The sequence below is a fragment of the Chiloscyllium plagiosum genome, chromosome 3 (assembly GCF_004010195.1).
Source record: "Chiloscyllium plagiosum isolate BGI_BamShark_2017 chromosome 3, ASM401019v2, whole genome shotgun sequence".
NCBI lineage: Eukaryota > Metazoa > Chordata > Chondrichthyes > Orectolobiformes > Hemiscylliidae > Chiloscyllium > Chiloscyllium plagiosum.
Genome location: NC_057712.1, coordinates 97,949,973 through 97,962,452, shown reverse-complemented (window position 1 = coordinate 97,962,452; position 12,480 = coordinate 97,949,973). Strand labels below are relative to the sequence as shown.

Below are 12,480 nucleotides of genomic sequence, written 5' to 3'. Positions count from 1 at the left end.
ATCTGCACCTACGTTCTTTCTGGATGGTTTGTTGTCACCTTTGACTGTTTCTATATTTATATGTAAAAACTTCTGTCTTGCAAGTCCCTTGAGCCGCATGGCCATCAGTCAGTGGCCGTCGTCAGGGGACGTTGCTGCATCAGGGAGTTGCTGAAGTTGATTTCAGGGAATTGGAGGCACCTTGTCAGAATGTGAGTAAATGAATGAATTTAAAAAAAACTTTAAAAATCTAAATTAAGACTGTGCCATACATTGAAGCACAAGACTACTTTTGTATGATATTGAAGGCTTTTAGGAACAAATTGATTACAATAGAACCACAATCATGGAAAGTAGCAAAAGCATATTACTTCATTGTGGCAGGGATTAACAAATGAGCAAATGTAGAGAGAAGCTAAAGAGAAACTGAAAAACATGAAGTAGATTTTGAATTGGCAAACTCCTCCCTGGAAAGGAATCACAATTGATAGTTTTGTCATTATCTTTTATTGACATCTACACTTTACAATGATACATTGATCGGTCATTTATTGTCACTTCGTAACAATGAAATAGCCTTGCTGCACAGGTACAAGATACATGTTTGTTTTTGGACTGACGTTTTGCATTTGATGTGAGTGTCACTGGCAAGGCCAACGTTTATTGTTCCTCACTAATTATTGTTGAAAAGATAGTTGCAGTCATCTGGTGTAGGTAATCTACAGTGCTATTAAGGAGTCAGTCTTTGAATGCTGTTGGAGCTGCACACATCCAGATAAGTTGGGAATATTCTATCTCACTACAAACTTGTCTTGACTCTTGTTGCCTGCCCCCAGACAAGTTAATTGGCATAGAATTCCCTGGCTCTTGTAAACTATTGTATTTATATGGCTAAAAAATGTGTTGCTAGAAAAGCGCAGCAGGTCAGGCAGCATCCAAGGAGCAGGAGAATCGACGTTTCGGGCATAAGCCCTTCAGGGAGCCCTGCTCCTTGGATGCTGCCTGACTTGCTGCACTTTTCCAGCAACACGTTTTTCAGCTCTGATCTCCAGCATCTGCAATCCTCACTTTCTCTTATTTATATGGCTAGTCCAGTTAAATTTCTAGTCAAAGCAAACCCCTGCCAGGAAATCCTCTCATACATTGTGTCTGTGTGGGTTTTGCCAGGTGTTCTATTTTGCCAGGTGCTGCCTCAGCAGCAGGGATCTAGGTTTGATTCCACCCTTTAGTGACTATGTGGAGTTTGCACACTCTCCTTGTGTCTATGTGGGGTTCCTCCAGATGTTCCTGTTCCCTCCCACAGTCCAAAGAAGTACAGGTTAGATAGGTTGACCATGGTAAATTGCCCATAGTGTCCAGCATTGTACAGGCTGGGTGGGTTAGGCATGGAAAATGCAGGGTTACAGGGACAGGGTAGGTCTAGGTGGAAAATAACAACACTGGAGAGACTGTAGTGGGGAATAAGGAAATGGCTGAGGAACTGAATAACTACCTTTGCGTCAGTCTTAGTAGTGGAAGACATGAGTAATATCCCAGAAATTTGAGAGTGAGGGGGACAGAGCGGAGTTCCTTGGAAATGGTGGCCATCATCAGGGATAAAATGCTAGAAAAACTGAATGACCAGAATGAGGACTACACCCCAGAGTTCTAAGGGAAATAGCTGAAGAGATATTGGAGGTGTTGGTGATCTTTCAGGAATTGGTAGAGTCCGGAAGGGTTCCAAAGGACTGGAAAACACCCCTGTTTTAAAAAGGAAGTAAGGCAAAAGAGGGAAAAATACAGACCAATTAGCCTAATCCTGGTCATGGGTAAGATCCTGGAATCCATTGTGAAGGATGAGATTTCTGAAGAGTTGGATGATTATGGTAAAGTTAGGTATCCGACGAAGGAGCAGCACTCCGAAAGCTAGTACTTCCAAATAAAACGGTTTGACTATAACCTGAGCTCATGTGATTTTTAAAAAACATTTTAGATGAAGGAACAGATTCTGGTTTTGTTTTACAGACAACACAGATTGGTAGAGGGACAGGTAGCAAGGAGGTGGGGAGGCTGCAGATGGATTTGAACAGGTTGGAAGAGTGGCGAAAGAAGTGGCAGCTGGAGTACAATGTGGGAAATTGGGAGGTCATGCACTTTGGTAGCAAGAATAGAGGCATGGACTATTTTCTAAATGGGGGGGAAAGTTCAGAAATCTGAAGTGTAAAGAGACTTGGAAATTCTCAAGGTAAACTTGCAGATTGAGTCATTCATTAAGAAGGCAAATACAATTATGGCATTTATTTTGAGAGGACATGAATATAAAGGCAGGGATCTAAGGCTGTGGTCAGATCACATTTGGAGTTTTATGTGCAGTTTTGGGCCCCATATCTCCAGAAGGATGTCCTGGCTGTGGTGCATGTTCAGAGGAGATTTGTGAGAATGGTCCCATGAATGAAAAGCTTAATGTAGAGGAATGTTTGAGGACGCTGGGTCTATACTTGGAGTTTAGAAGGATGAGGGGGATCTAATTGAAACATACAGAATACTGATGGCCTGGACAGAGTGGATGTTGGGAAGATGTTTCTATTGGTAGGAGAAACTGAGACCAGAGGGCACAGCCTTCGAGTAAAGGGAACACATTTTAGAACTGAGACAAGCAGAAACTTCTTCAGCCAGAGAGTGGTGAATCTGTGGAATTCATTTCCACAGAACGCTGTGGAGGCCAGGTCATTTAAGACTGAGATAGCTAGGTTCTGGAGTATCAAGGAGGAGAAAGCAGGAGAATGGGGTTGAGAATCTTATCAGCCATGATGGGTCTCAGAAGGACTTTACCAGATTGCAGATTCCAGCAATTTCACAATTTATGTCTCCACATCCAACTTCACTGGAAAACTGAGCAAATAGAGCAGCAGAAACAAAAAAAAACAAAAATAGCCACATCAGCTGTTTGAATCAACATAGTAAACAAACTTGACAGAAGTTAGAGGAACAGGGATATTCATTTTGGTGCCATTTCAGATGCAGATTGTATAATTATGAGAGAACCAAAGTCATTGAAGCTAGCAATGAGTACAAAAGTAACCTCCCAGCAGCAGTCTGCCTCTAAATTCAAAGACCAAAGAAAACAATCTATTACAGCAGCTCAAAATTACCACAGCATTCCCAAGGTAATATTCAAATCTAGACCATTTTGCTTGTACTAAGAAACAGTCACATATCTGAACCAGAAATTGCCTTTTAGACATAAATCCGGTCCAATTCAAATTAAAAAATGCAATGACACTGGAGATGAAGACAACTATAAAAGGAGGAAAGTAACCAGTGCCAATTCTTAGTTTCAACTTCTTTAATAGTTTGCAACTAAATACAGTAGTCTGAGATAATTACTGATACGTGGTGTATACCATTGCCAGCAATCCTGTTTAATTGTAAACAACTTGCTTGGAGACCAGTCAAACGGAGCACTGTGGCTCTAGCTTTGCTCTGGCTCATAGGAGAGATTGTTCTTTCATGGAAAATAAGCTTGAAAATTGCTAAATTATGGAAGTTCAAAATTATACCACATCCAGCAGAAAATGGCTATCTGCATGTGTGCTCATGCGCTTGGCTCAGTGCATTCACCTATCATTGGATGTAACACCAGAGAAATGTTAGCATTTTCATGTTGAAGTGTGCTTCAAACTATTCCCTTGGATACAAAAGATGCAATAAATGTACCCACAAATTTTCATCTTATTTATAAGTTGGGATTGGAGTGAGCAAAAATACTGCATTTAACTTCTTTTCGTGACTTATCAGCAAATTACTGCTTAGAGAGGCAATGTCCACAACTCATTTATCACTGTTCAATTAGCATGGACTCCCACCCCCCCCCCCCACCCCTATTTTGTACTTCCAGATCAGCAATAGGATAGCCAGATGCAGAATAAAACCTCCTTTTATTCAGTCTTAATTCCACAAGAGAGGTGTAGCTATTATCCACACCAGCTATTTTTATAGCCACTTGGATTACAATGTGCAAACATGTTGTTTTCCTTAATACTAAAGTACAGGTTGCAGATCCAAATGAAAATGATTCTCCTCACAGTGTCGCTTATACTAAAAGCTATCAGTCAATTCAAATGGATAATTACCACAATAAAAACTAGTTTTGTGACATACCGTGCAAGTTCATGTCTTTGATCTTTCACAGAAGGTCCCAAACATGACTACCAAATTAAAGCAGATGTGCTTTGTTTGTGGAGGAGTGCATGACAGCCGTATCTTGAATACTAACTCTAGTCACACTAATTACAAGACAACCCTTTCCCCAGATGTTGCCTAAACTTTTACAGGCTGATTTGACCATATTTCCCCTCCAGGGTAGAAATCCAGTTCTGATAGCTGGTGTGTCGATGGGGAGAATTGGAAGGGTAATTCAAGGGCTTTTTAAAATTAGCTACTCATTGTTCAGTCAGTGCTGACCTCATTCAAGATCTCAACTGTTCCCACCACATATAATCTGCCTGTCCTCAGCCCCATCTAGGAGATTAAATTGAATTATTAATCCAGTAATAAAAATCTCATTATGGAATTCAACTATTTCTGATCTATGTTAATGGTTCTGTTGAAGGGACAGTCTGTATTGTGGTCAAATAGGTTAATGGTGCACACATAACTTGGAAACCAAGTAATGAGGAGGATATGACCAGACATATGAATCAAGAACCTGTCTAATTATTTGTTTAAAATTTCAATTACTCTGCCTTAAATGCTCTCTGGGGAAGAGAATTTGGCAAACTCATGATCCTCAGAAAATTCCTCCCCATGTCAGGAATGGGATATCTGTTGGTTTTAAACTGAGTCCCCAACAGAGAGTAACATCCTTTCAGTATCCATCCTGGCAAGTTCCCTTAGGATCTGGTATGTTTCGATAAGCATATTTCTCATTCTTCTAAATTCCAACGGATAAACACTGGACCTGTTCAACTTTTTGACATAAAAGTGCTCTTTTACCACAGGAATCAGTCAACTGAATCTTCGCTGAACCACTTCCAATGCAATTATATCCTTCCTTAAGGAGTTGTAGAGCACTATGTGCATATTCCATGTGGTCTCACTTTGGCTTAGACAATTGCAATAAAGTTCGCTACTCATATCTCATTCTCCTTGCAATAAATAACATTCTGAATTACTTGTGTATTAACAATTTGACATTAGTGTCCTAGGATACTCAAATCCCTCCATACTACAGAGTTCTGCAATTTCTCTCTCAAATAATACAATTCATTTCTTCCACCTGAAGTGACCACAATCAGATGAGCTGGCAGCAATTTCTCATGATCTCAGTTCTATAAAGTAGGCTGTCAGAAACCAGACAGGTTTTCTTCAGCTCTTCATTTTTCTTTTCTCTGGATGCTAGGCCATACATCACTTGTGGAGTTGATTTAGAGGAATTCCTGCTCTCCACTGAATATGGCACCAGGGCATTTTAGTCTACCATCTTGTTTTCTTCCTGATGGGTACTCAGCTAAAAACAAAGTTTACTTTGGGTTTAATCAGCTATTGTAAACGTGTGGGTTTAGTCACATCTTTACTTAAATGTTGAGTAGAGCCATTAAATTGGTTAGAATATAAAAGCAGATGCTACATCACATCTTCTCCACTGGAGTTATACCGAGTAGCTTCATTCCATTGGATAAGACAGAAGCAGTTCCCTTGAAAAGTAGATACCTTGCCTATAATAAAGAGAAATAGAAGTGAAAAAAAGCTCTGAGCAGTGTAAATACTGGATGCACAACTTTGTGAAATACCTGCACGTTTTGGATTGAAGAATGAAAAATATTGAACAATACATCCATTTGAATTTATATTGTTAAAGTTTTTAATAGACACCAAGTACTTTATAAAGTAATTATAAAGTAATTATAAAGTAGTTAGGTACAAAAGACAGCCATTTTTGTGTTAATAGCTGAGAATTGTACTTGTATTATGATATTATCCCTGTAATATTAAGATTGTATTCAATTGGGTAATTCAAAATTAATCTATGATTAGAGACAGGACAGTGTAACTGCAAGTGAAGCAGATATGAACACTCAGAGTTGCAATTGAGGAACCCCAACCCCTGCAACTGTCCATGGCACCCTGGTACAGGGAACCATTCAAGTTCAAGGTAGAGGCCGTATAATTAGCAGGGATAGATATGGTTCTCTACAGCAGTGATCTGAACCATGAGGGACGTGCTGCCTGCCACTGACAGGGTTAAGGACATCTCCTCAGGGCTGGAGAAGAACTTAGCGTGCGCGGGGAGGGTTCCATTTGATACCAATGACATTGCTGGGACAAGAAAGGAGGTTCTGAAAGTATCTGAACTGTTGAGTTACGTAAAAAGGCAGAATGCCTAAGGTAATCATCTCTGGATTACTAACTAGGCCACAGGCAAACTGACAGAATTAAGAAGTTAAATATATGGCTCAAAAAACTGGTGTGAGTGGAATGGTTTCAGTTCATGGGGCTCTCGAACCAGGACTGGAATTGAAAGGAGCTGTTCTGGTGGGTTGGGCTTAATCTGGACTGTGCTAGGACCAGTGTCCTGGTGAAATGAATAAGTAGGACTTGGGAGAGGGGAAATGTAAGCTTAGCAAGCAGGAGGCACAAGAGCATTACAGGGCAGCTACTTAGAAAACAATAGCCCCCCCCACCACCAAAAAAAGGGGACAGGAGTAGACAGAGTACACAAACAGAAAAACAACACTTAAATAGGTTAACTGGGGAACAAAATGGAAAATGGCAAAATTAATGGCTCTTCACTTAAATTCTTAATAGTATTTGGAATTGATAAATGGATTAATGCCACAAATACAGGTTAATGTATTTATACATTGTAATTCTTTCTCTGTAATGACTGCAAAGAGATCAAAGCTAGGAATTAAATAATCAGGGGTACATGACGTTTTGAGAGGCCTGGCAGGAAGGAAAGGGGGTGGGTAGCATTGCTGCTACGGGATGCAGCACGATAACAGAAGATTTCAAACTGAAAAGTGTAGAATCCACGTGAATGACAGAAAGAAATAAAAAAAAAGGAAGATGACACTGAAGAGTAGAATCTAGATCCCCTAACAGTAGCTATGCAGTGGGACAGAGAATAGATCTGAAGGTAATGATGGCAAGTAACAAAGACAGTACATTAATCACAAATGACTATAATATTCATGTCACTGGGCACAGTCAGATTGGCCAAAGGTAGCCATGAGGGAGAATTCATAACAGAGAATTTCGGACAATTTCCTAGAACAATATAAGAAAGACCATAAGAAATAGGAGTGGAAGTAAGGCCATTTGGCCCATCGAGTCTACTCCAATATGTTGTCAATCTAATTAGGGGTCAGGCTAGTTTAGATCCGTTGATGTGTAATAAGGCAAGTTTAATAAATGATGTCAGTAAAAAAGATCCCCTAGGAGGCAGTGACCATAACATAGTAGAATTTAGCACTCAGTTTAAAAGTGAAGAACGTTTTGTTGAAAACAACTGGGCTAAGCTTAAATAAGCGTACAGGTTGACGACCCTTTACCAGAAATCTCAAAATCTGAAAAGCTCCGAAATGTGAAGTTTTTTGCCTGAACTTTTTTTCTCAATAACCATGTTGTTTAGTGTACAAACAAATAACTCAACTCCACACCCACTCGACCCATGTCACTCAGGCATGACTTAGCAGTGTCACCGGCACTTTGCAGATGTCAATTCCGTCTCAGCACTCGTAGTACTCACAGGTGTGTCTGCTGTTCGCTAGATTTTTAAACATTTTTACAATGAAAATGTCATTTAATCCTTTATCTGAAAAATTCCAAAATCCGAAAGACAGCTGGTCCCGAGGGCTTTGGATAAAGAATTGTCTACCTGTACTTACAAAGCAATAAGGCAGAGCTGACTGGAATAGGCTGGCAAAGAATTTGAGCAGCAAACATGGTTGAGATACACTGGCAGACGTTTAAGAAAATGTGACTCATGAGATATATGCCAATGAGAAAGTTAATGAACTTTAGCCAAGTTTGTGGTCAACACAAAAGTAGGTGGGAAGACAAAGGAGAAGGATGACGCAGAGTCTTCAAAAGAATACAGACAGGTTAAGAGAGTGGGCAAAGATTTTGCAGATGCAGGAAAAATGCGAGGCTATTTACTTTGGCAGGAAGAACAGAGGAGCTGATTATTAGTTAAATGCAGAAAGTTCCAGCACAAAGGGATTTTGGAGTGTTTGTGCAAAAATCACTAAAAAGCTAGCATCCAAATTCAAAAACAGCAATGTTAACTCTGCTTTCTTCCCACAAGTCTTCCCAGACCTGTTTTTGTTTCAGAAGTCCAGCATCGACAGTTCTTTGTTTTGTTTTATTTTAGCATCCAAGTTCAGTGGGTAATAGGGAAGGCAAATGGACTTTGCCTTTTATTTCAAAGGGAAAGGGAATGGAGTATAAATGTAGGAAGGTTTTGCGAAAAACCATACAAAGGACTTGTCAGTCAGTCTACAGTTAGAATACTGTGCTCCTTAACGAAGGACAGATATTAGCAAGTTTTGAGAAGATATGTAGCTCATGTTGAGGTTCTGGATATAGGTTTGCTCACTGAGCTAGGTAACATCTTGAGTAGGCCTTCGGGCGAAGCACTGCTGATAACTCCTGTTTGGGTTTCTTTGGGTTGGTGATGTCATCTCCTGTGGTGATGTCATTTCCGATTCTTTTTCTCGGGGGGTGGTAGATGGGGTCTAACTCTATCAACAAACAGAGTTCCAATCGGAACTTTATCAACAAACACATTGAGTTAGACCCCATTTACCACCCCCCTGAGAAAGAGAACAGGACTCAAACTTAATCTTTAAATTGATACAGCAAAAATGCTGTTGGATTTTTAATATTTATTTTAAATAAACTGTGCAATAACATCTTAATGGCTGGACAGATTTATTAATACATACTAACCATTGCTACTTCAGATAAGCTGCCTTTGACGTGTAGAGTCCTGTGAGCTATAGAAGCAAGACGACTGCAAAAAAAAATTACATTTTAATAAAGAGAAACAGGATTGTTACATTTTTTTTTTGTGAATGTAGTGGGGGCCCTACTGTGTGACCAAGCAGAGGCTCAGGAAGCACTTCTAATTGAGGGTGCTTTTCAAGCTTACTGTTAAGTGCTCAGGTACATATTGGGTACATCACGAAATAGGAGCACCGTACCACCCATCAATCAATACGGTCATGGACGATGCTGGGCTTTAACTCTACCTTCCTGCCCATTTTCCATATCCCTCAACTCCCTTGAGTTATCAAATTGTGCCTGTTCAATTGGACATTTTGCCCACTACTGCCATTTTAAGTCAGTCAAGATACTGTGAAACCCTGGAAAGGGAGATGAATCCTCAAGCACCGACAGTGACCATCTAAGAATGGCACTGAGGCAGCAACAATCTTTACCTCAACATTATCAGGTAGTTTACAAGATGTTTTGGTTGGAGGTCCTCCGAAACTTGGAATAGAACTTCATCATACCTTAAAAAAAAACATGACTCCTCGTCATAACATTTCATGTACTGCTTCAATAAAAAAATCTGAAAAGCACTTCTTTAATAAATCAAATTAGCAAAATGACTTCTTATAATTTTAAAATACAAACTATTTACCCACATTATTTGTTCATAGCACAAAGGTATATTTGGTAAGATTGGTATTTATTGTTTATTTGCTCTTGGAGAATCAACTCCTTGGACTGTTAGAGTTTGTGTGTTGTAGTTCACCAGCCACACAATAGGAGTGGTGTCCTGGATATTAATCCAGCACAGAACACAACAGATCAGGTATACAATTTAGAACAGCAAGAACCATCACTAGTAGATGATTCATTACTTACAGCTATTAAATCATTATATTTGCAACACTGCTTCTCAAAAGATATAACTGTACCTGTCATACCTGAGGAGGTGCTGCAGCAATGCAATTGCCTGAGGATCTTGTAAACACGCAGGGTTGAACTGCTCCTCTATTCTATTTTCAAATGTTCTCTGCAAACTGAATTGATTAAAAAATGTCATAGCTGTAAATATGTCAAGGAGAACACGTCATAAACTTGAGCCCTGCAGTCAAGATTAATAATGTCACTGTTTAGTCTCAGGTATTTTTATAGAAAACTGGAACAGGAGTAGGTCCAAATATGGCCCAGAGAGGTCATTCTGCCATTGCAGCTGATCCTGTACCTCAAAAGCCATACTCTTGTTTGAGTATTCCTCAACGCTCTACAAATCTAATTGTTTATTAAACATATCAAAGACTTGGCCTCTGCAGCCGTCTGTGAAGAAATTTCTCATCTCTGTCCAAAATGGCCTATCCCACACCCAGAGACCATAAAACTCTGCTCTAAAGCCTATGGCTGAGGGAAATACCATCTCTGCCTCAATCTGTTCCGTCCTGTCAGAACTTAGTATGTTTCAATGAAATTCCATCTCACTCTTCTAAAATTCAGTAAAATCTCTGCTCATTGGACAAATTTGCCAACCCAGGATGCTGTATGACTCAACGAATCAGTCTGGCAGACCATCACTACAGTCTTACTAAGGTAATTACATCTTTTCTTACGTAAGGAGATCAAAACTGCACACAACACTCCAAGTGTGCTCTTGCAAGGCCCTGTACTGCTGTAGTAAGACATCCTTACTCTTGTACTCAAACTCTTGCAATACCACTTGCCTTAACTGCTTGCTGCCAAATTGCATGCTCGCTTTTAATGGCCAGCGTACAAGCACACCCAGCTCCCATTCTATCACCACTGAAATAATGCTCTGTGAATTGTTTTTTTTTCTCCCAACCCAAGTGGAGAATTTCTTACTAATCCACATTATGCTGTATCTGCCACGTACCTGCCCACTCACTCAACTTGTCTAAGTTGTTCATATTCTACACACCGGGACTTAGAATCCAACTTCTAACAGATTCTTGTTGCAGTGGAGATTTCATGATGGTCAAATACTGCCTTATTCACCAAGTCACCTCTTTGCCACCAAATTGCTCACAAGAAAGGCTAATATTAAAAGAATCCCTCGTACCAGCAGTACGCCATTTTGTAGTTAGACAGTTTAAGACCTCTTATGTCACTACTATTATTATTTCTTTAAGATTGTTTCATAATTTTCATTGGACGACTTCTGGCAATAGATTCTGGCTCTGGTCACCTGATACTTCCAATGCTATGGCTGCTATTCGTGCTCAGACTGGAGTTGAATGCTCCTTCGGACTTCAGCCACTCGTCATATCAGATATCACCTTGCTGAGGATATTTCCACACACAGAGAGCATCCACAGGAAATATACAGAAAAGGCTGATCGTCCAAATAAGGATGCAATGTTGACTTGGCATCAGTGGTAATATGTTCGAACTCTCTTCAACCTTGCACAGCTGAACACATGTTAAGCAGCAGAAAAGAACACCACCAGCGGTACTAAAAGGCACTAACTACTTGCAAGTTAGCTGAAAAATAATATCTTGCCGTGGTCACTACATTTCTACCTTCCTTTTTAAAAGGTCATCACCCCATCTTCAAAGATTACTGATCTGGTTCATTCCTACTACTTAACACATGTAGTATCCTTGCAAGTAAACTGCCCATCTCCAACATAATTTCCCCTCTGAAGTTCCTGAACACCTTCCGATTTCCCAAACGTGCACCCATCCCTTCTACAATCCCACAGCTAAAATTCTCCAGTCAATTTCTGGCCCAGCCCATCTGCACCCATGAGATACTGGGACGGATTTAATTCTTTTCAAAAGCTCTCCTCCTGGCCCAAGGAAGTGCTTTGGGGAAGCAGCACTTCTCCATTCAAGATCACTAGCCTAGTGTCCCACAGCTAAAGGTTTCCCCCTTCACATACTGTTACACATAAGTTGTAGCACTGAGCTGTGCATCAGATCACAATTGTGGTTTAATAATTAGATAACTGTCTGACTTTTGCAGGAGACTTGCTTCTGCTTTGAATTATCATCCAAACATCTAAAAAGTGCATAATGAGTCCAGGCTAACCAATCCAGATATTTGAATTCTCTCCTCCAGTGACTCTTTCCTTTGAGGGCGGAGGTCTCGTTAAAATCAAGATTTGGCTGTCCGACATTCACAAGTGCACATGCTTGAAGTAAGATAATTGTAGAACTACTAAAACAAAAGATTTTATTGGCTGACCAATCTCCAGAGACTTGACTGGTCACCCTCCTCCCAACTCATCGATCTAAAGACCATTCATGGCTGCCTTTCATATTTCAATCAGTCAGGAATTAGAATGGTACGTAGGAAGTGAATTCCAGACATTAGGGTTTAGGCACCTGAAGGAACAATGTGGGACAAAGAATCAGAGTATACAAGAATAAATATGAGTGCTTGTGATAAAAGGGTCAACAATATTCACGGGTAACTTTATATGTAACCTGGAATCATCAGATTGACAGTAGTAGCCTGGATTAGAAGCTCATGGAAGTTTTTGAGGTAGTATCTTACAGCAGCAAGTTCTAGAA

The 12,480-nt window shown here is 40.0% G+C and overlaps 1 protein-coding gene across 2 annotated transcripts in view; it reads right to left on the bottom strand.

Annotated features, from left to right (window-relative positions):
• Positions 1-2,517: 2,517 nt before the first annotated feature.
• Positions 2,518-12,480, bottom strand: part of rars2 (arginyl-tRNA synthetase 2, mitochondrial) — a 76,949-nt gene continuing 66,986 nt past the window's right edge. For both annotated transcript variants that reach the window (XM_043686906.1, XM_043686915.1), the window contains exons 17-20: positions 9,897-9,992; positions 9,402-9,476; positions 8,911-8,974; positions 2,518-5,675 (exon numbers count right to left, since the gene is read on the bottom strand). In XM_043686906.1, coding sequence (XP_043542841.1) covers positions 5,589-5,675; positions 8,911-8,974; positions 9,402-9,476; positions 9,897-9,992 — 322 coding nt within the window. In that variant the 3' untranslated portion in view covers positions 2,518-5,588. The remainder of the gene's footprint in view (positions 5,676-8,910; positions 8,975-9,401; positions 9,477-9,896; positions 9,993-12,480) is intronic.